The following is a 23,540-nucleotide window of genomic DNA, read 5'->3' as shown; positions in this document are numbered from 1 at the left end:
AACAGATAATGTTGTACTTCTACTGAAACTATCAGTCTACCGTGCATCGCACATTGAGAAAATGGTTATGACTTCATGTTTTGCAAGAGGCTGACAATGCCGCATTCGCACTCGACTCATCCCACACGGGACGTCCCGTGCGAGCGCAGATCATTTCGCCTGAACACATTGCGTAGGAACGCACGCGTGTGTGCCCCTCGCTGTACAGAGGCAGGGACGCACACGTGGGGCTCTACGGCCTGTGAAGAAGCCACGCGGTCTCCGGCGAGCCTGAGTGAAACCGAACAGCCGGGTTCGACCCGCCCCACTGAGCGGGTGTTTGACCATCTGACCCGATCGTCGCGACAGGATCCGGCGAATCTCAAACAGTCGCCGCTCCAAAGCCAATGAGCCGACGGCTCTGCCCGTTGGGGTGTTTGATTATCTGGTGAATCTTCACGGACGGCACTTGTTTGGAGGATACAGTCACAATTCTTAGCTCAACATTACCCTACATTATTCGGGAGCGGCGCAAAGTTCAGTTTAAAACAGGTAAACTAGAAGAAAAAAAACAGGTTCAACAGCTGTGATTCACGTGTGGAAATGAGCCAGATAAATGTCAACACCTTGGCTTGGTGACTCGGCTCAGCAGGTGTCGCACGGTACGTAGCCAACCGTGCTAATATGAGGTGCGCGACGTTGCTCGACTCTGTCCATGAAACTTCACTTTCACGCGCTCCACGTGACCACACATTTTCAAGCAGGCGAGGAGGCAGGCAGGGAGTTCAGGCTCCAACCCGCTGCCGAGACTCTACAGAATGAACCGGCACACCTGCACCGGCCCATTGTATCACATGTTATGGGTAGGTCGGTGGGTACGTAGACGGTGAGTTATACCTAAGCTTAAGCAGACCGATCCTCAGGTATAACTATCTAGATATATGCGTAGTTAAAGTGATTCCAGTTACTTCCATCAAGACCCGCTACAGTGAGGGAAAAAAGTATTTGATCCCCTTCTGATTTTGTACGTTTGCCCACTGACAAAGAAATGATCAGTCTATAATTTTAATGGTAGGTTTATTTGAACAGTGAGAGACAGAATAACAACAAAATCCTGAAAAACGCATGTTAAAAATGTTATAAATTGATTTGCATTTTAATGAGGGAAATAAGTATTTTACCCCTCTGCAAAACATGACTTAGTACTTGGTGGCAAAACCCTTGTTGGCAATCACAGAGGTCAGACGCTTCTTGTAGTTGGCCACCAGGTTTGCACACATCTCAGGAGGGATTTTGTCCCACTCCTCTTTGCAGATCTTCTCCAAGTCATTAAGGTTTCGAGGCTGACGTTTGGCAACTCGTACCTTCAGTTCCCTCCACATATTTTTTATGGGATTAAGGTCTGGAGACTGGCTAGGCCACTCCAGGACCTTAATGTGCTTCTTCTTGAGCCACTCCTTTGTTGCCTTGGCCGTGTGTTTTGGGGCATTGTCATGCTGGAATACCCATCCACGACCCATTTTCAATGCCCTGGCTGAGGGAAGGAGGTTCTCACCCAACATTTGACGGTACATGGCCCCGTCCATCGTCCCTTTGATGCGGTGAAGTTGTCCTGTCCCCTTAGCAGAAAACACCCCCAAAGCATAATGTTCCACCTCCATGTTTGACGGTGAGGATGGTGTTCTTGGGGTCATAGGCAGCATCCCACCTCCTCCAAACACGGCAAGTTGAGTTGATGCCAAAGAGCTCCATTTTGGTCTCATCTGACCACAACACTTTCACCCAGTTGTCCTCCGAATCATTCAGATGTTCATTGGCAAACTTCAGACGGGTATGTATATGTGCTTTCTTGAGCAGGGGGACCTTGCGGGTGCTGCAGGATTTCAGTCCTTCACGGCGTAGTGTGTTACCAACTGTTTTCTTGGTGACTATGGTCCCAGCTGCCTTGAGATCATTGACAAGATCCTCCCGTGTAGTTCTGGGCTGATTCCTCACCGTTCTCATGATCATTGCAACTCCACGAGGTGAGGTCTTGCATGGAGCCCCAGGCCGAGGGAGATTGACAGTTCTGCTGTGTTTCTTCCATTTGCGAATAATCGCACCAACTGTTGTCACCTTCTCACCAAGCTGCTTGGCGATGGTCTTTTAGCCCATTCCAGCCTTGTGTAGGTCTAAAATATTGTCCCTGACATCCTTGGAGAGCTCTTTGGTCTTGGCCATGGTGGAGAGTTTCAAATCTGATTGATTGCTTCTGTGAACAGGTGTCTTTTATACAGGTAACAAGCTGATATTAGGAGCCCTCCCTTTAAGAGTGTGCTCCTAATCGTAGCTCGTTAACCGGTATAAAAGACACATGGGACCTAAAACTCTTTCTGATTTAGAGGCGGTCAAATACTTATTTCCCTCATAAAAATGCAAATCAATTTATAACATTTTTGACATGCGTTTTTCTGGATTTTGTTGTTGATGTTATTCTGTCTCTCACTGTTCAAGTAAACCTACCATTAAAATTATAGACTGATAATTTCTTTGTCAGTGGGCAAACGTACAAAATCAGCAGGGGATCAAATACTTTTTTCCCTCACTGTATAGAGGGAGTTCCTTGTGCACAACTTTGTTGCGGCATATTATCTGCACTCATGTGCGTTTCTTTTTTAAATAAGTTGTTCTTCCTTTCTATAATGCCATTCGCACAAGGTTGTCCACAGGCCAGGGCTATCTGAACTGGACTATCCCACACCCATTCACTTCTCCTTCTTTGATACGGCTGATGTAGATGCGGAGCAACAACTACAAATTCACATGCAGGTGGTCAAGCTAGATAACCGCGTAAGGAGTAGCGGATTGTATCACCGAGATGTCTCCTTCGTATTTGTGGATCGGGCATTGCGTCGTAATATACATTCGTTAAAAGGTGGCAGCCAATCGGACATTGTCCCCATTAACTCTGGCGTTCCGCAAGGATGTTTTGTCTCGAACATAACTTCTTCTGTGTATCATTGACGATTATCTCTCTCTCGCGAGACACGATCCACTCCTTTCCAGGTGATGGCGCACTGCATTCATCATCCTCAAGTACTGTAAATCACACAGCTGAAAGTAAGAGTCACGTGGCTGCCCAAGGCACAGATAATTAACCGTCAAACACCACTGTCCTGAGTACGACTGCTGATTCTGGCAACCAGAATCAGCAATCGACACTGGAGCTATGCACTTTCAAATCTAGATTAAAAACGTATTCATTTATAACTGCTTTCTGTGTTTAGTTTGTTGTCCTTCCCCCGCACATTTAATTATCACGGTTGGCTATGTACGGTGCGAAATAATTCCAACAAACATACACACGTACTGTACTGCTATCTTCCAATGTGTATACTTTCCTTCTTCAACAAACGAAACAGTAGAGATTCATGACACACACGATTCGATGCGTTTATTTGGCGCGTAGGAATCGATCTTAACTGATCAATCAGTTCATCGGTATCAAGTTACAGAAGGGGTCTTCTGTTCTTGCCGACAGTAGTGGTGGCAGTAACTCTGGAAGTATTTCATACATTTCTAACGATGTCATTGTGTTAGCAATATTGTTTCATAATGGTTACGTAGTAGTAGTGGTTTCAAAAATAGTTATACTATTAGTATTATCATTCGTGGTGATGGTGCTGGCGGAGTAGCGATGATTGAGTATTGGAGGAGGCGAGGTCTGTGCAGGAGTCTTTGGGTCTCGCTCAGAGCTGGGAGCGCGCGGAGTCGCGTGCCCCTCGCAGTGTTCATGCGGTGTGGTTTATGGACTCCAAAGGACAAACTGTGTAGGAAAGGGACTGAGTTCAGTTCCCTCTGGGATCTCTGACAACACCCAGTGGCTGGATTTGGAGGAAAATCGCATCGAGAGACTCACACAGGGGGTGTTTGACCCAGTGGGGCCTCACCCCCTCGCTCCATTGAGAACTGGTGCGGTTAAATAAAGGATGCTGTGTTACAAATGGGAATTGCTTCATGTTATTGATAGCCTTGTGATGTCGTTTATAAATAACATTTACTAAGGTTATATATACACTGAGATTGCTCCGTGACAATGATGATAATGCAGGAGTTGTTTATTTTAATAAATACAAGTGTAATGTAGCTCTCAGAGACACCGTTTTTTATACTCTTAGTTCTTTCGGTAAAGTCACGTAGGTAAAAATTGAAATAAAAATTAATAAAAATAAAACAATGAAAATAACCACGTTTCGGAGGCAATACCAGTCTCCGTCATCAGGTGGGACCGTCACAGCAAGATTAGCTGCATCAAGTGAGGGAGGGATTCAAGATGTAGGCTCTTAAGTACCAGTTAAGGGAGGAGGGGAGGAGGGGCTTATCAGAATGTGGTAGCCAATGAATGGAAAGTATCGGGAGGGGGGGGCGGGGCTAACAGAGGGACGGGGTACTCGTGGTCGAGGTCAAGGACGTGTTTATGCGCAAGTCACTGTGGATGTACATAAAAGGAAAGGAAAAAAATGCCCATGTTTATACCAATGTTGGCTGACAATAGAGAGAGTACTGTTAAACGTTAGGGATGTTAACACTCGGTAAAGTAAAAATAGTGCCTGTCCGATAAGATGGTCCAACAATGTGTAATTAAATCTTGCATGGTTGATAACATCTTTCCAATGATTACTAAGTTTGTACCCATCATCACGGTTGAAATTATGTCTGTGTTTGTATATCTGAATGGCTTCGTGTACAAACCTTTGATGGTAGCCAGTGGGTTTGCAGAGCACTTTAGTCTCGGAGAAAACAATCTCATGAGAGCCCACCGCATTGTAGCAATGTTCGGCAATGGTGGAAGACTCAATTTTGCCGTGTTTCAAATCTGACTTGTGCTCGCAGACACGATCAAAGACATGACGTTTTGTTTCCCCAATGTAACAGTCACCACAGCTGCAACTCAGTTTATAGACTCCAGGGTATTGCAAGTCAGGGATGACATCCTTCACAGATGGAATTAGATCACGGATTTTATGTACTGTACTGAATCGGACTTGGATCTTATGTTTGTTTAGAATTTTGGAGATCTTTTTGGTCACGCCTGCTATGTATGGTAACGTGACAGTTTTGATCGGAGTTTCAAGTGGCTGTTTCTGTATGGTGGGAGAAACAGCTTGGCGGATGGTGCGTTCAGAGTATCCGTTCATCCTGAGGGCCCGATGTACATGTCTCAATTCACTGGCCAGGTGGTGTTGGTCAGAAATGCCATGAGCTCTGTGGTATAGCGTTTTGATAAGAGAATTCTTTTGAGATGGGTGGTGGTGGGAATCCGGTTTCATGTAGGAATCTGTGTGGGTGGCTTTCCTGTAGACAGAATGTCCCAAGGATCCGTCAGGTCTCCTCTCAAGCAGAATATCTAAGAATGGTAGTTTGCCATCTTTCTCCACTTCCATGGTGAATCTGATGGATGGATGTCTGGAATTGATGTGGTCCAAGAAGTGGTTCAATGCTGGGAGGCCATGTGGCTAAATGACGAAAGTGTCATCCACATACTTTTTCCACAGGGAAGGATGCAGGGTGGATGTTTGGATGGCGTCTGATTCAAACTTTTCCATGAACATGTTGGCTATCACTGGTGACAAGGGGGAGCCCATAGGGGTATCCTCATTCTGTTTGTAGAAGGGGCCATTCCAGGTAAAATAAGTGTTGGTGAGGCAATGCCTAACCAGCGCAGGCACATCCGAATTCAATCCATGTTGGACCAAGTTGTTGGACGGCCAACAACTATCCGGTCACGCAATAATCGAACAAAGGCGGCGAAGACGACCTCTCTCTCTGCAGCTTATATCCTACTCAGCGCGGCCTGGCTCGGCCCTGGCTGAGCCTTCCTTCTCAAACCCACTAGCGCATTCCAGGGGCTTCTCGATGATGTCTCTCGTGACCTCTGCCCCAGTTCCTCCGCCCTGCCGGCACACCCTTGTAAATTCTCAATGGCATGTGTGCTAACTGCCCACCGAAGCTGCTGCTGCTGCTGGACAGCAGTTGTCGCTGTGTCACTACATTACCCCCCCCCCCCCGTAAACAAAAAAAAAACAGCTGTCGCGGCTGACAAAACAGCAGCTGCAACTGGTGGACAGGCAGAGCAACCCCCGAACCCGAGCAACACACCTAACACCGAAAAAAAACATAACATACAGTCACAACACAACCACGGTGCATCCCAGGAACCAAAAACACACAGCCCCCAGCACAACGTGGTGCTCACTGCAACCTGACAGCACACCTGACACAATGCGGCACCTCCCGTGAACCGACAACACACCCCGCACAATGCGGCGCCCCCTCTCCCCCCGGATGCCACCGTGCAAGAGAGATTTCCCATTTCCTTTGGGACGTAGCTTGTGTGAGCCAATCCATGACACAGGCTACTCCCGCCTTAGCAGGGTTTTGCATCTTTGGGACTCCGAGAAATGGAGAGGTGAAGGGGAAAAAACAAACACAGTGGCCTAAAGGCCGTGGCCCCTCCCTGAAAATTTATCTCACCTGTCCGGTTCCGGTCCAAAGCACTATTCTCACATGGAGTTCTCAGTACGCCTTGGAGGCCTGGATCCAGGGGGGGGGGGCATGAGAAGATGTTGCTGGCAGGTGGGAGGGTGTTGGTGACACTTCTGGCACCTTGCCGACTCCCTGGCACTCTATCGTGATGTGGCCCGATCGGCCACACATGAAACACTTGGCCATGGCTTCAACTCCCGTGCCAGCGCCCTCAGCCTTTCTGCCACCCGGAAGTCGAGTGCCCTTTCACCCAAATGTGGATATGTCTCCTGTCCCAGCACCAGCAGCGCCTCCCGGAAAGTGTAAGGGCATCTTGGCCACCCTTCGCTCCCTCTCGAAGAACCTGGTGAGGGCCTCCCGTGGAAGGCTAAAAATGGAGCATCCTCCATGACGTCCCTCACCTCTCCCGCCATGGCGGACCTCGACGATGCCAAGTGGTTGGTACGCAACCGCAGAAAAATCTCTCCTGTCGATGCGCAGCCGCTTCCTCCACACATGCGTAGCCGCTCTCCCACCGATGCGTGGCCGCTTGTGCCGCAGATGTATAGCTGCCCTCCCGTCGATGCATAGTGGATGTTGCGCTGATTCATGGCGGCTCTCTGGATGCTCCGCAGCCAACGGGCTTTGTAACTGGGGTCCCGGATCCCAGGGTTGTCGAAAAAATTACCTTCCCGCCGTCCTTGTAAAGGTTACACTATTTGTGGGTCCCGCTTCTTAGTTACTTGGGTACCCCACTTCTGACACCAGATGTAGTGTAGCACAAGCCAGAGACGAGGTAGTTGTAGTAGGCACCTTATCACTGTCAGCTTGACAAGTTCATCCTGTAGCTTCCTGATGTCGTACTGCCCAGCCTAAACACAAGCCTAACTGCGTTAAACTGACGGCATCGACCGGGACAGCCAAGAACTAATAATCGAGTCAAGGCATTAGCGATGAAGGCAGCGAAGATGAGAGCGACGACGAGATGAGTCCAATCCCAGATCTGACAGCACGGAGCTCCTGCTCTCCGCTGCTTATATCCTACTCGGCTTGGCCTGGCACCACTAGCAGGTTCCAGGGGCTTCTCAAAGAAGTCACTCGTGACCCACTGCCCCAGTTCCTCTGCCCTGCCGGCACACCCGTGTAAATAATGAACGGCGTGTGCGCTAACTGTCCACTGCAGTTTCTGCTGCTGGACAGTGCTGTGTCACTACACATGTACAGAAACAGAATAGACATAAACTGAATATTCTGAATATTGTGTGGTACCTGAATATTGATCAAATACTTGGAGATACTTGCATGTTAATATATTTTAAAAAAACAATGCAAGTGTTGAAATAATAACCCATGATCATAAATCACACGCAAATAACTGCTAAATTAAAATTATCTAGTTTCCTTGATTATTTGAGTTTTGAAGGAGGCGAGGTCTGTGCTGGAGCCATGCGGAGCCGCACGTCCCTCGCAGTGTTCGTGTTACGTGAATGATGTGAATAGGCTCCATTATTTTGCTTGTTACACTAAAGAACTGAGTTCAGTTCCCACTGCGATCCCTGTCAACACTCAGATTCTGCAATTGCAAAACAATCGGATACAGAGTCTCCCCGTGGGGTTGTTTGACCCAGTGGGATCTCAGACCCTTGCTTAGTTAAATACTCGCTTTCTTTGTTGAATAGCGGTGGAAGTTGATTGAAATTGCACAATAGTTGATTGAAATTGCACAATAGTGATCCGCAGGCACGTTCCACACTTACGCCTGCGTGCTCTTCACTCTCCATGTGCTACACACGACTTCTGCTGCTTTGGTCTTTGTGGTTGTTGTTGCAGTGGTAGTAGTTGCTGTTGTGGCGTGTGGTTGTTGTTGTAATGGTCGTCGTTGTTGCCACTGTAGCGCATGTGTTGTATGCTGTACGCTTTGTATGCTCGGTCTGTATTGCCTGCCCTTTTTGTGTAATTGCGCACTGTGAGTCGCATCGCGATGTAATGTTAGATCTCTGTACACGTTTTAAAATCATTATCATCATCAGCAGTAGCCATAATCAATCCACTGCTAGATGAGCTCTGCCCAAGCGGTTAGTATCCGTATAGTACACATGTCTATATGGACATGTCTACATTCATATGTACGTGTCTATATTTACATGAGAGGGCTGCTGGGTTCCTATTGGGCATGAGATCTTTCTATATCGATATCTCCCTGCTCGGGGGAGTTTGTTTGCTACCCAATGGGAGACTGGGTTAATACGGCAACTTCAGATTATCCAAGGGTTTAAAGGGCCCTACTGTGGAGCGCGGGCTTCAACCATACATCAAACTGCCCTCTCTCTGCTCTGAAGAAGGACCATTGCATGAAACGTTAGCATATCATACACATTATACAGCATTGCATTAAACCGACCATCATATATATATTATGTTTATAGACCTCGCTGAAGTAACAGTGACTTTATTAATATTTCCTGTAAACATGCTTTGGAAGACCCGAAGCATTGCAAACTCGGACTGTGACGGTGAGCGAGTCATGAACGGTGTTGTTTTTTAAAATTATAAACTAGCGGGACGTACCCAGCGTTGCCCGGGTCTTAAAAATATTTTAAAACTACTCTTAAAAATCTAACAGCAGTGCGTACTGACTGTGGTGGTACCTGCTATGATTACAGCAGTGCATACTGTGGTGGTACTTGCTATGATTACAGCAGTGCATACTGACTGCGGTGGTACCTGTTATGATTATAGCAGTGCATACCGACTGTTGTGATAACTGCTATCACTACAGTAGTACATGCTGACTCTATAGTAGTATTTGTCTACTCTATAGCACAAAGTACTCACCTGACAGAGTGGCGTGGTGAGGCCTAGTCCCGTGCACAGCCTCCGGCCTCGCCTAGATTGTCCAGCCGGCCGAGGTGGCACCTTGGCGGGCTGGTGCTGGGCTGCTACCCCTGAACCTCCTCCCCCAGGCATGATGTCCCCAGCCGTTCTGCAGTAATATCTATGGCCTATAGTGGCAGCATCTACCGACTATATGGTAGTAATTACTGCACTCATCGGGGTGGGGGGGACATGAGACTGTGAAGAATTTACCTCAGCATTTAGTGTATTTTTTACAAGATTTTTAACGCGAAAGAAAATTTCCCCCTCAATCCCACCGAAGGCGTGCAACTTGACATGGGCCGTCTTCCCCACCAAAGGCGCCTGAGTTGGTATGGTCATGCACGACTAATACATAAATAACAAGCGCGCAGAAATCTCACTAAATCGCTAATTAAACTAAGTTGACGGATGTGAAAAATGAATAGCTTCCTCACTGCGGTGCTTACGGCGTGGTACCTGGCTAATTTGTTTTTTTATGTAAACACCACCGTTGGAGAGCCAAGCGCGCGGCCACACACAAACCCAGCCACAAACCCACACACAAACCCCGCCACTAACCCACACACAACTTTTATATATATATCGATTTTAAACGCAAGAATGAAAGATAAAATAGTTTCTGAGTTATATATGTGTCTATGACGCAAGCATAGGGTTCATCATCAGTCGCTGTTGCTCGACCTCTGTGATTTGCGCGAGCCGACCCCCGCCATCTATCTGTCCAACAACCCCTGGGACTGCGCTTGTTCACATGGCCTGCGTCTCAGCCAGCGGCTCGAGCCGAAGTCGGGCAACGCGCTCAGCGCTGGGAGCACAGAAGCAGGAGGATTAAAAATGGTGAATGTCATCATGGTTACATCTACCGCGACTGGATATGAGACCACTGTATTAAACATCCACTTTGCTAACATGTACTCTGCAGGAGCAGACTATGGACTCAATCGTCACTAATGCCATGATCTACAATAAGCATAAACAACTACACCCTTGTCATATTCAACATCATCCATAGTAGGGTTCATGACTGTAATTAATAATAATGATTACCGTCCGTAATTATAACAAACAATAACCATTAGTGTGTGGTTGACTCCGCTGTTGAGCCACACAATGTCGAAACCGGTTCAAAGTTTTGCTTGCAACGAATCAATGCTGTCGGAATTAAGCACTCTCAGAAGGCAGTGAGGCCGATGGGTTGTGCAAAAAATACTTTTAAGTTACGTGGATTGGAGAGTCAGATCCAAGGGAGAGGCATTGTCTGGTTAAGTAGTTTGTTACGAAAAAAATTCTGATAATACATTTCAGACGATTGATCGACTTCACGTGATAATCGCTCCATCTCTTGTGTGTGTGTGTGTAAGTCACGTGTGGCTCTATGGAGCAGCAATGCAGTGAGTGCAGGGCTAGCACCTCGGCGTTTCTGCGACGCGTCAGGACCAGTCCCAGGGGTCACTGTGCAGCCAAATGTATTTCAGCTTCGTGAGGCTGTCGAAGGCGCCCTTGGGAACGGTCGTCAGCTGGTGACATTGTTCGGGTGTCTCCTCGTCCATCGAGCCACATTATACACACACAAAGTGTACGTAGATAGCATAAGCACATGTATGCACAGCCATGCAAAAAATCCAGGCATAAGGAGGGGTGTACTAATATACATATGTACACTTACCTACACACGTATGCATATATGCACAAGCAATGTGTGCATACTTATATATTAACGGCAGTGTTATTGACGAAAGTAAATTGTTTTGTTATATTGAGGGTAAACTCACTAAAATCCAATACACAGACCCTATAAAGAACGTGTATCTTTCACCGTATGATTCCATTTGTACCAAGTTGATATTCGCTTGGGAACCAGCGTTGGCTCATTCGGCTGGGGTGTTTGAGAATAACCAATTAATCCTTCCTATCATGAACTGACATTGATATGACAATTGCAGTATACTGGAGGAAAACCACAACCACTATAAAGATATTTCCATTTCGCATAGTCTTAATTTGCTAATAACTACTCGTGTGTATATAAGAAAGATAATGTTCGTGAAATATGAGACTGTTATTCTGGCTGTAGTGTACCCCAATCCAGGGACATGCTGGTGAATTTCCACATCTTGTATTTGTCCCGAATTCTGCTGATGGTCGTTCGAAGGGGTGTTTGACCGCTGGTGAATCTGCAGAAGCTGTTGTTGCATGAAAATCAACTGTCGGCTCTCCCTGCCGCGGGAGAGCCGACATCTCCGGATGACGTGATTGCTAAGCTCCAGAGTGATTTCAACAAACTACAACACCAGCTAGTTCCTCTTAAACTAGTCCCGAATACCTCTAAAACCAAGGTGCTATGCTTCTCACCAGAACTTTAGCAGGAAGTTATTTTCCACAATTATATTCCTTAAAGTATCATCAAATAGAGCAAGTCAAGATCTATAAGTATCTTGGGTCATCTTTGATTCAAAACTTAATTTTCAAGATCACATTGATTATATTGGTAAAAATAAAAAATAGACTTTCTGCATCAACACAAGCACTGCTTCCTCCCTATGTTCTGCTTGGAATTGACAAAAGCTACCATACTGCCTCTACTTTATTACTGTGACATCGTATATAAATCAGCCCCCAGTACTTTACTGAAGAAGCTTGACTCAATTTACCACTCGACCTTAAGATTTGCATTGAACTGCCCATATAGGACCAACCACTGCGATCTCAACATTGGGTCAAACTTAACTTATCTTAATGATCGACGGCTTGTGCATCAGATCTTATTTATTCACGATGTACTTACAAAAACATCAGCAGACTACCTGCTGAATCTCCTCACTGTTTCGAAGAACAAATGTGACCTAAGGCCCTCGCTCATTTACCAGCTTCACATTCCTTATTGCTTTACAAATGCAACGGTGTAAATACTGCAGGAGACGAGTTGATGGAGGCAGCACGTATTTATTTATAACACCCTACAGAAACAGTCATCTATACAGCCTAGGAACACAGCTACGGCTACGCGTGCCTGACACCGGCTACGCTCTCAGGTCCTCCGGCTATGTACTTCCTAGAGGAGGCTATTTGACCCGACCTAGCCAGGGTACGGGTCTCAACCACTGGCCCATCAAACCTGGCCCTGATAAGGACGTCGGGCCGCGAGTACCCAGTGTCTCACCACTGAGCCACACAGAGTCCCGGCCCTGATAAGGGCAGCGGGGCCAGGGGTCCCAGGGTCCTATCTAGCTTGCTCCGTCTTCATTCTTCACTGGCTTCAACGACTCCCCGAGTGCTCACACGCACCGCCCTATATAGCCCTCTGCCCCCGAGGGGCGGGGCTAATGCGGACGTCGGTGTAGCCACCCATGTGCGGACCGTGATGTAGACACCGGCTACGCGATGGCTCGCTTCACCCCGGTACGTACCACCTCTACATCACCCCCCTCCGCATAGCTCGCAGCCGGCCCGGCTGAAAAACCCCCCTATGCAATAAAGAATACATCCAAAAAGCAGAACCCTGTGTGTGCCCCGTAACAACAATAACACAACAATTAACAACAACAACAATACAACAACAACACACGAACGCCCCAATAAATAATCCAACCCTCCAACACTCAACAACAATAACGTATTTACAATGTTGAAGAAAAAAAATATATATATACATAAAAAAACGACGTTACGGCGTCCCGTGACCCGTGCCCGCGAGCCCACACGCCCCATAGAAACGGGACATCCAGTCAGTCAAAGGGGGGGCTGCTCCGACACGGCAACCTGGCGGATCCGGCCGCGTGTCACGAGAAGTGGCGCAATTTAGCGCGAGTCCGCTTGGCCGGTCCATCATACGGAACAGGACATGCTTGTCCGACAGGCGGCCCAGGTAGTCCTGGAAGGCTCGGACCGGGTTCCCCGGATCCGCACGTGCTCCGGGAATCTGGCTGCTGGCGTTCGGAGGCCGTCAATTCCGAGACACCTGGGAGCGGGTCAGTCAGAGACATGTGAGGATCAGGCGGCGGCATCCCATTCCCCGAGTCAACGGACACATCACATGCTCGGCCATTCTGACATGAAGGGAAGGCATGTGGCACCGTGAAAGGTTTCAGTCGGGAGGGGTGAACATACCAACAACGCTTCCCCCACTTAATCCAAATACATTGGGGGCGCGCAACCCGCACAACCTCGACCGGTCCTCGCCATGGCCTCAGTAGTTTCAGGGATGTTGCCAATGGCACCTGCGGGCAGTGCAACCAGGCCTTATCGCCCGGTTTCCACTCATGCGTGTGTGTCCACTGTGCCCGCAACCGCTCGTTCGCCATCTGGCGAGATCTCGAGTTCAGCGTCGCTGCTTCCCGTGCCTCGGTCAATTTAGAAATGTTACATTTTATGTGATCAGCCAATTTAGACTTAGGACGGGGTTTGGAAATCCCCAACTGGGCATCCACGGGTGTATCAGCGTCCCGGCCATACATAAGATAGAAGGGAGAAAACCCTGTTGCCGCGTGGGGAGCCATCCTGTAAGCGGCGAGGACACCTGGAATCTGTAAGTCCCAGTCCACTTGAGCTTCGCACACCTGATGGCACAACATGGACGTAATCGTCCTGTGGAGCCGCTCCACCATCCCATCAGTCTGTGGGTGGTACGGGGAGGTACGCACCTTTTTAGTGCCCAAAAGGTCGCACACCTCCTGTAATAAAACGCCCGAAAAAATGTTCCCCTGGTCGGTCAGCAACCGTTCCGGTGAACCTTTGTCCAAGACATAGCCCTGGACAAAGGCCTCGGCAACGGCCGCTGCCGACTGGTTGGCAAGTGGCCAAGCCATGGGCCATCGAGTGAAATATTCCACGCCAACCAGCAGGTACTTGTTACCCCTAGGTGTCACCGGGAAGGGCCCCAAAATATCAAGTGCAACAAGTTAATTGATGCGCGAGACCTGAATAGATTGCAATGGCGGGTTAGCCGCAATGGGAGGCGGTTTCCGTTGGGCGCACTGCACACACCCTTTGAGAATGGTGAACACATCCCTCGCCATACCCGGCCAATAGTAATCACGCTGGAGCAGAGCAAGGGTTTTGTGAAATCCCAAATGTAACAGTCGTTCATGGGCGGCCAGAACAACCCTACCCCACACAGCAGATGGCACAACAAACCTATGGCGTAGGGACGTACCGTCCCAATTCATAAGGAGGCCCTGTTTAACTACCTATGACTGCACCCTCATTGGAACCATTCGCCTTGTGACGCAGCTCGAGCAGGGACGCGTCGACCATTTGGAGGCGGCCCCACTCAACGAGGGACAATGTGAGCAAAGAATCCCCACCCGTCGGAGAGAAAGGAATCTCGGGTCGCAGTGCATCAGCCATGGCGGCCAGCACTGCTGGTGGGACGACAGTCTGGGGTTTGCAACGTCCCGATCCCAAAAAACACGCACATTCCGTACGTGGTGACAACCGCGACAGGGCATCCGCGTTGGTATGGCGTACACCCTTACGGTAAGTAGTCGTGAATTGATAGTCCTGGAGGACCTCCAACCATCGGGACAACTGGCCCGATGGCTGGGCAATGCGAAGCGCGTATTGAAGCGCCGCGTGGTCCGTACGGACAGTGAAGTGTCGGCCGTAGAGATACGGTCAAAGCTGTTGGATAAAAACCACAATAGCCAGTAACTCGCGACGGGTCACGCAGTACCTCTGTTCCGCCGGCAACAAAACCCTGCTACCGTATGCGACAACGCGTTCGACACCCCCGTTCACCTGCGAGAGTACTCCACCAATGCCTGTGTTACTGGCATCCGTGTCAAGCAAAAACGGCTCGGTGAAATCAGGGTAACACAAGGGCGGAGCACTCACCAAGGCGTCCCGAAGGGAGCGAAAAGTGGCTTCCTCCTCCGGCCCCCAGCGAAACTTCACAACTTTTGCCATCAAAGCGTGCAGGGGTTTGGCTATGGTGGCAAACTGTTCGACGAAACGCCGGTAATAGGAGGCAAACCCAATAAAACTACGGACCTCGCTGACCGAAGTGGGCGTCGGCCAAGAACTGACACAATGTGTCTTAGCGGGATCAGTGGAGATACCCGAACGGCCGACGATGTGCCCTAAGTACCTTACCGATTCCTGGAGTAAGTGGAATTTTTGCGGCTTAAACTTCATTTTGGCGGATTGCATCCTGAGGAACACTGCCTTCAAACGTTGGAGGTGCTCCTCGAACGTTCTACTGAAGACGATGACGTCATCCAGGTAAATTAAACAGGTATCCCATTGAAGGCCAGACAAAACCAATTCCATTAACCTCTGGTACGTTGCGGGAGCTGAATGGAGTCCCATGGGCAACCGATTGAACTGAAATAGGCCCACAGGTGTCCAAAACGCGGTCTTGGGTTTCGATACCTCGTCAAGGGGCAATTGCCAGAATCCCGATAGCAGGTCCAATGTGGAAAAATACCGTGCCCCCGCTAAAGCATCCAAGGATTCGTCCATCCTGGGGAGCGGATATGCGTCAGCCACATAGATCTTATTAAGGCGATGGAAATCAATGCAAAACCGCAGGGACCCATCGTGTTTTTTCACAAGCACGATGGGAGCCCCTCATGGACTGGATGAGGGCGAAATTATGTCGGCAGACAGTTATTTCATTAACAGCTAATTGCACATGTTCCTTCTTGGCTGGGCTCAGCCGGAAGGGATTTTTCCGAATGGGAGCAGCGTCACCCGTGTCAATGTGGTGACGTAATAGGTCAGTGCAACCAATATCATATTTGTGCTTGCTGAAAACGTCCGAAAATTCGAGCAACAGGGCGCGTAATGCCGCCAGTTGTGAACTAAACAGGTCATTGGATCCAAAACACAGTGAATCCAACCACCCCTGATCACCCCCCGATTCAAGATGCGGAGCCGGAGCAGTATCAACATGCGCTATCAGCGGCTCTCCCACGGGCACCGGTGCTGCATGAGCAAGCACAGTACCCTGTGGAATCACAGCTGCCCGTGACCCCGCATTTAAAACCACAACGAAGGGGTCTCTGTCTCCTCGCACCACCGTCTGAGCCACCGCCAAATCCAAACCCCTGACAGCTGCGTTAGACGGACGTAACAATACACCATACTCCGTCGTACCCACCCCAAAAGATTTCCGCAAGCGTAGGGGCACTAACATCTGTGACCCCGGGGGTACGCGTACCGTCTGGGTTTCCATCGCCTGCACCATCGCACAGGCCGTGCCTAAAATTGCTAGGGAAGGACAAAAATGCTATGCGGCGGCCCGAGGGGAGCTCGATGCAACCCTGATCAATGAGGATCTTGATCGGCATTTTAGCTAGAAAATCCGTTCCCAATAAACATGGGACCGCCAGAGACGATGAGACCAAGACAGGTCCCGACAATTTAATATCCCCAATGCAAATACCCGCCTGGATCTGACCCACAATACCCAAGGATCCTCCATTCGCCGCATAACATGGAACGTCTACCGGGAGTAAGGGTCGACATTGAACGGGAAGAATATTGTAAATAAGGTCGGAAATGATCGTTGCCGACGCCCCCGTGTCAACCAAAACCCGAACCTCAACACCCTCAATCGAGCCAGTAACCACGGACGAACCGGCTGACGCAGCCACTACCCTATGGGCCAGCTCAGACCATTAGCCTGGTCCGAGCTCCTGTATGAACCCCCCTTCCCGCACTGAACCGGCACCCGAATCCCGCGGCCTATCAGGCGCGGCACGGCGACTCGTGTGTAACGTGTGAGTGGGCCGAGCATGTGTAGTGCCCCGACTTGCCAGGGACTGTTGGGCCGACTTGGGACCTTGGGCGTCGTCCAGCCGAGGTCCTGTGGCGCGTTGACGTGGAGCCCGGCACCCAGATGCAGCGTGGCCTTGAAGGCCGCAGTTGTAACACGTGACGAGAGCCGTCGCTGGTTTCGGTTGCTCCAGCTTGCGGGGCGTTCGCAGGGGCGAACGACCTCCAGACCTCCAGTCCCCCGACCGTGCCATGGCGAAGACCTCCTCCTGTGATAGAGCGCCTTGGGGTTCGCTGGGCGCCGAGGATGATGCAGAAACTGAGGCTGATGCGCAAGACAACGACAGGCCCTTTTCGTTTAAGAACTTCGTGCGCATGAATGCTCGTAGCAACCCGCAACAAGCATATATCTACCTCATCTGCCGCGTTAATAGGAACACCCAAGTCCTGCGCCAATGCCAAAAGCTGCTCCGTGACCATCGAGTCCTTGCCTTCTTCATCCATGCGAGGAAAAGCGGCGTCAGTGAGAGCCAGAAGTGCAGTGCGGTAGGCGAGAGGGGTTTCCGTCTCTCCTTTACGGCGAGCTTAGAAGTGGTGGCGACAAGCAGACGGCGGTCCATAGACCCTGGCCATGAGGCGAAGCGCAGCATGGAGTGTGGAGCAGTCAGCCCTTGGAGTCGACCTGAAGGTGGCCAGAGCATCATCATCCAGAGTCGCTGGTAGCGCGCGCAGTGCCTCGGCATCGGTCCACCCCGACATCTCTTGGTGAGCGAGGAACCTTCATTGAAAGGCTCCCCAGTCGCCTCCCTCAGCTTGAAAGGCCGTAAACGCAGGCAGTCGCTGTTGGAACGCCTGCCCCTCTCCCGGTTGGTGATGTTCCCGCGCAGCGCCGTCGCACAGGGAAATGGCGGCCCCTTCCATGAGTTGGTCATGGCGACATCTGTCGCGTACCGATGACGTGGGAGGCGGTGACTGGAACTCCTCCCTCACGTGGTGCTCTCGGTTTCTGCCAGTCAACGAACTAGGCGGAAGAATGGCGCCAATTTCAGTGTCCGTGGTGGGAGGCTGATTTTGGCGCCAATCCTTGCGTTGCGGCGCGGTGCTGGCACGAGCCGGCGTTTGGCGCCAATTTTCTTCACGGGCACCAGCCCTCCCTCCTCCAGATGCAGTAATCTCCGCCAATATGGAGGCAGCGGCGAGCAGCAACTCAGCCAGGCGGGAGTGATCATCCTGGAGCCCATCCCCCAGCTGCAGCGGTGTGTCAGAAATCCGCGACTGGTGCTGCAGCGTCGGCACCACCTCTGATTCCCCGTCCGAAGCCTGCTGACTCGTCCCCTCCTGGTCGTCATCCTGGCCATGCTCGTGAGTACGAATAGTCTTCCTGGTATCTATTACGTGAAGACAGTTTCACTTCTGACACCAATTGTAACGGTGTAAATACTGCAGGAGACGAGTTGACGGAGGCAGCACATATTTATTTATAACACCCTACAGAAACAGTCATCTATACAGCCTAGGAACACAACCTACGGCTACGTGTGCCTGACACCAGGTACGCTCTCAGGTCCTCCGGCTATGTACTTCCTAGAGGAGGCTATTTGACCTGACCTAGCCAGGGTACGGGTCTCAACTACTGGCCCATCAAACCCACCCCTGATAAGGACGTCGGGCCGCGAGTACCCAGGGTCTCACCACTGAGCCACACAGAGTCCCGGCCCTGATAAGGGCAGCGGGGCCAGGGGTCCCAGGGTCCTATCTAGCTTGCTCCGTCTTCATTCTTCACTGGCTTCAACGACTCCCCGAGTGCTCACGCGCACCGCCCTATATAGCCCTCTGCCCCCGAGGGGCGGGGCTAATGCGGACGTCGGTGTAGCCACCCATGTGCGGAACGTGATGTAGACACCGGCTACGCGATGGCTCGCTTCACCCCAGTACTTACCACCTCTACACAAATACTGGACAAAGGGCCTTTCTATTGATGCCCCCAGGGTATTGAATGCTATCGCCAATAAACTGCAACTTGGATCACTATCTGTGAGATCTTCACTCAAAACTGCTCTAGAAGAGTTGTACACCCCTAGCAGCCACTGCTATTCAGAATGGCCTGAAATCAAATGTATCATTCCGGATGACCACTGCAAAAGGTGTATTTAATTTTTTGTATTCTGCTACTGATACTCCTGCTGTTATAGAGTGACTCATGCAGCCAACTATAGCTGCAAAGTTTGGTCGTACATGTTTTGTATCTCGTTTATTGTTAAATTTGAATCACAGTTCCTATGATCATAGTTACATTGTTTTTATAGCTTTATTTTGGTGATTTTGAAAACGTTTTGGTTTAGCCATGTTTGTTGGTTGTAGTACAGAGTTAACCTGATAACTTTAATCTACATTGTCTTATGGTTGTTATTGTTTGACTTGCATCCCACTGGGATTTTTGCACACAGCGTTGATATACGGCGTTTTTTCTGGAAGACTTTGCTGTTTTTCCCAGGATTGTCCTGTTGCGTATAGTCACTTTAAGATGTTTCTTGTTCATGTTTTTGTTTTTTTGCGTTTGTACCCGAGTCAAGAGCCGCATGGCTCACAGGGTTATACCTAATAAATTAAACTGAAATGTTAATGTGAGAGATTAGCATGTTAATGTAAGATCGCAGAGCCACCACCACATCGAGGTCGGCGTCCAGAGGTAGCCACGTTGGCGCGAGAAAATCAACCTGTTAATGTAAAATCAATAGAGCCGAGGCCACGGGGAAAAAATATTTATGTTTTACATCGGAAGGTGGCAGGATGGAAACAACACAGCCAGTTATGACTTAAACTGGTTGATGACGTCTTTTTAATGATTGCTGAGTTTGTACCCATCCTCTCGATTTAAATTGTGTCTGTATCTGTATATATGGATAGCTTCATGAACGAAACTTTGTTGAGGCTCCCTCAACTCTCCCTTGCGTAGCACGCTGAAGCATACTTAAACAGGTGGGGACCCAGTCTCGCTTCGACTCAGGACATTCGCCCCTACATTCCCACATCCTTTCAGAACTTTCACCCTGTAATTATATGGCTGAAGTGACAAGGCGCAATGCATCACCCTGCCATTCCCCATTGTAGCCCAATTCAGGTACAAGAGGGGTTTGTGATCAGTCTCTAATATGAACTCCCTTCCATACAGATACATTCGCAACTTGTGTACCGCCCATACTAGAGCTAGGCACTCCCACTCAATTATGGAATAGTTGCGCTCCCTGGCTAGTAGTTTTAGACTTGCATAGAGTACTGTAAACAACTCTCCCTCACATTCCTGGAATAGTACTGCACCTTGCCCGTTTTCCGATGCGTCTGTGCGGAGCACAAATGCTTTGCCTACATCTGTCAGCTATATAATTGGTTTGTGGGTCAAGGCCTTTCGTAGCCCCTCAAAACTCTGCTTTACCTCCTCACTCCACGTTACGTGGTTTGGTTCTCCCTTGTGAGTTTTATCTGTCAAAGGTTTAGCCAATTCAGCAAAGTTTGCGATGAACTTGCAGTAAAACCTAACCAATCTTAAAAAAGAACGCAGTTCTTTTTTCGTGCTCGGAACTTTGGTTTCTGTAATCTTTTGGACTTTAGCCTACTGAGGCTGAATGATCCCTTCACCCACCCGATGTCCAAGGCAAGCAATAGCCCTCTTAGCAACTTCACACTTTGTCAGTTAGGCCGTCAATTGGCTGTTCTTCAACCGCTCTAGCACTGCTTCCAGTACCTCCAGGTGTTCTTTCCAAGTTGCCGTGTGGATGAGTATATAATCTATGTAGGTTACAGCCTGGAGAATGCCTGTTAGCAGCCGTCATTTACCAGACTGAAGGGCCTTTTCGTAAAATGATACAACCCATCATGAGTGGCAAATGCTGTATTGTGCCAATTGTCCTTTGCCAGTACCCTTTTGTAAGGTCAAGCTTTGAAAAGTATCGAGATCCCCCCAGTTGCGTGAACAACGCCTCCATGGTTGGGATGGGCTCAGCATCTGCCACCGTGATTATATTCAAGCGTGGATAATCCACACAGAATCGCACTGTGCCATCCTTCTTCCCCACGCAGACAACAGGGCTGGAATACTGAGAGTCTGACTCCTCAACCACCCCCATGTCAAGCATTGCCTTCACTTCACGATCAATGTGATCCTTCAATGCGATTGGTACAGGGTATGGGTTCTGTCTTAAAGGAGTGTTATCTGTCAGCATGATGCGGAAGGTAGCTAGTTCTGTACTGCCTGGTCTACTTGTTAGTACCCCATTATACCTTTGCAAGAGGTTCCACACTTGTTACTGTTGTTGGGGCCTTAGGTTAGTACCAACACTGACGTCCCCCCACCTCTCACTAGATCCCGTGGTGATGGTACCAGACCAATTCCTGCTTCCTCGCCAACCGCCCCATTTTCAGCCAAGCATATGTAAAGGGGGAGCCGACACCAGATTGCAGGGGTCTCGTCCTTTATTCCTTTCCTTCCATCCACACCTGTCCCCAGCCGTCCTAATATCGTTCCCGCCAAAGGCCCCTTCTTCCCGCCCGTTCTCTCCTTATATCTCCTCGATCACCCCTCCCACTAGCCCACCTATTGGTGGGAATCCTTCCCCTGACACCCCTACACATATATTACCCACCCCCCCATCACTACCTCCAAGTGGGTGATGCCACATCCCTTCACCTCCATTTCAGGCTTCAAAACGGGGCGTTTCTCTCTTAATATATTTCTTTAGGATGTTGGCATGGTGCAGGCATTCAGTCCCGTTGACCTCTACCCTGTAATCTGCCATTCCCACTTTTCCGATGACCTTATATGGAACTTTCCATCTCAACAGCAGTTTGTTTTGCTTAGTAGGCAACAGTATAACGAAATCGCCTACCATAGGGCTGTGTGGAAGCGAATAATAAAATAATACATTATTAAAATGCATGCCTATGAAGGGCACCATATTGCAATAGGGATTACCGTTGGTACGGCTATTTTAATACACACAATGGACAAGAAGGACACGATCAAAGAGCTCACATAATGCACATACATAATGCACGTTGACTCATTAATCCCCTCTCCACACTTTGCGCAAAAGTGCAGAAGTGTGGTCACCACATCCACGCCTCTATATAAGGAACAAAACAGTTAGACTTCTCCACAAATCTGGCGGTCGCCTGATGAAGCTAGTTGTAATTGCTGGCGAAACGTCGTTCTCAGGTTGTAAATGTTGTGGCTTGGCTCTCCAACACACCGGTGTGCTGTATTAGTGACGAATTAGCAAGTTCTGTTTACGTGAAAACCATTACTAGTTGGCTGTGTCGTGTGGTGGTGGGTTTTAACGACACATTTATATATTTACGCGATCTAACGCAAAAAAACTCTACTATGGATAATATTGGTCGCGAAAGCCTACGTGTTAAACTTCTCTATTCTCTTTGAGTAATCCAAAACCTTATACTGGTAGGAACCTCCTGGTTACACCAGCCCACAGGGGATAATTGTGTTCGTCCGTCCGTCGTGCATCCAAAAATGGTAGGGGTGGGGCTGGGTGGAGAGGGGAGGGTGGGGAAGGGCTGGGTGGGGAGGGTGGGGAGGGGCTGGGTGGGGAGGGTGGAGAGGGGCTGGGTGGGGAGGGGAGGGTGGGGAGGGTGGGGCTGGGTGGGGAGGGTGGGGTTGGGTGGGGGGTGGGAGGGGTGGGGCTGGGTGGAGAGGGGCTGTTCACCCCGTGGTGCCCTTATAAAACTCAACGTTTAACCTACTCACGCCGGCTTGTGCCCGCCCTCACAGTCGGGCATATTTGCGGAATACACCACGCCGCCGTTGACCCTGGCCATTGACCGAGCAACCCAACGTTCCTACCAGCTCCCTCCGCAGGAATGTGTTGAAGTCTCCAAACGCAATTCTAATCTAAGAGTAAGCCTGTCCACTGTGTACATGGACTGGATAATCAGCCGTTGTCTTTAATCGTCATGAGCTCTCTGCCCAAAGCAACTACCGGGCACAAGCCCTCCTCGCCCGGGGTGTTTGACCACTTGGGGAATCTGCAGAAGCTGCATCTGGAGGGGAACAAGCTGACGGCTCTACCCGTTGGTGTGTTTGACAAACTGACCCAGCTCACTTATCTGGCTCTGAACGTCAATGAACTGAAGAGCGTTCCCAGGGGCGCGTTTCACAGACGCAGCTGCCACTGCTCCCGCACTCTAAGCTTGTCATGGCCTTGAACATCAATACTGATGTACCTGTACTACGCCTATGAAGTTACTTTAATCTACACATGTTTTTATTTGTCCCGCCTATCGTTGTCTAACAATATGGAACCAAATCACACTGTTGTCTTTCATATTGCACCGAAGATTGACTGCCATTGCAAGGTCCATTATATTGTCTTGGTAAACTGGAGGTGTTTTGAATAAACTCCCTGTGCACACGGTCGAAAGGCTTTTTTTGCCAAAAGTATTTCAATGAAACA

General features: G+C 49.4%; 1 protein-coding gene across 1 annotated transcript in view; it reads left to right on the top strand.

Annotated features, from left to right (window-relative positions):
- The window catches only part of LOC133341565 (platelet glycoprotein V-like), a 44,170-nt gene extending 20,878 nt beyond the window's left edge, over positions 1-23,292 (top strand). The window contains exon 4 of the mRNA XM_061550219.1: positions 23,087-23,292. Coding sequence (XP_061406203.1) covers positions 23,087-23,292 — 206 coding nt within the window. The remainder of the gene's footprint in view (positions 1-23,086) is intronic.
- The last annotated feature ends 248 nt before the right edge of the window (positions 23,293-23,540 follow it).

This window comes from Lethenteron reissneri, chromosome 2 (assembly GCF_015708825.2).
Source record: "Lethenteron reissneri isolate LAM-NWPU_2019-01 chromosome 2, ASM1570882v1, whole genome shotgun sequence".
Lineage (NCBI taxonomy): Eukaryota > Metazoa > Chordata > Hyperoartia > Petromyzontiformes > Petromyzontidae > Lethenteron > Lethenteron reissneri.
This window is presented reverse-complemented; position numbering and strand designations above follow the sequence as displayed.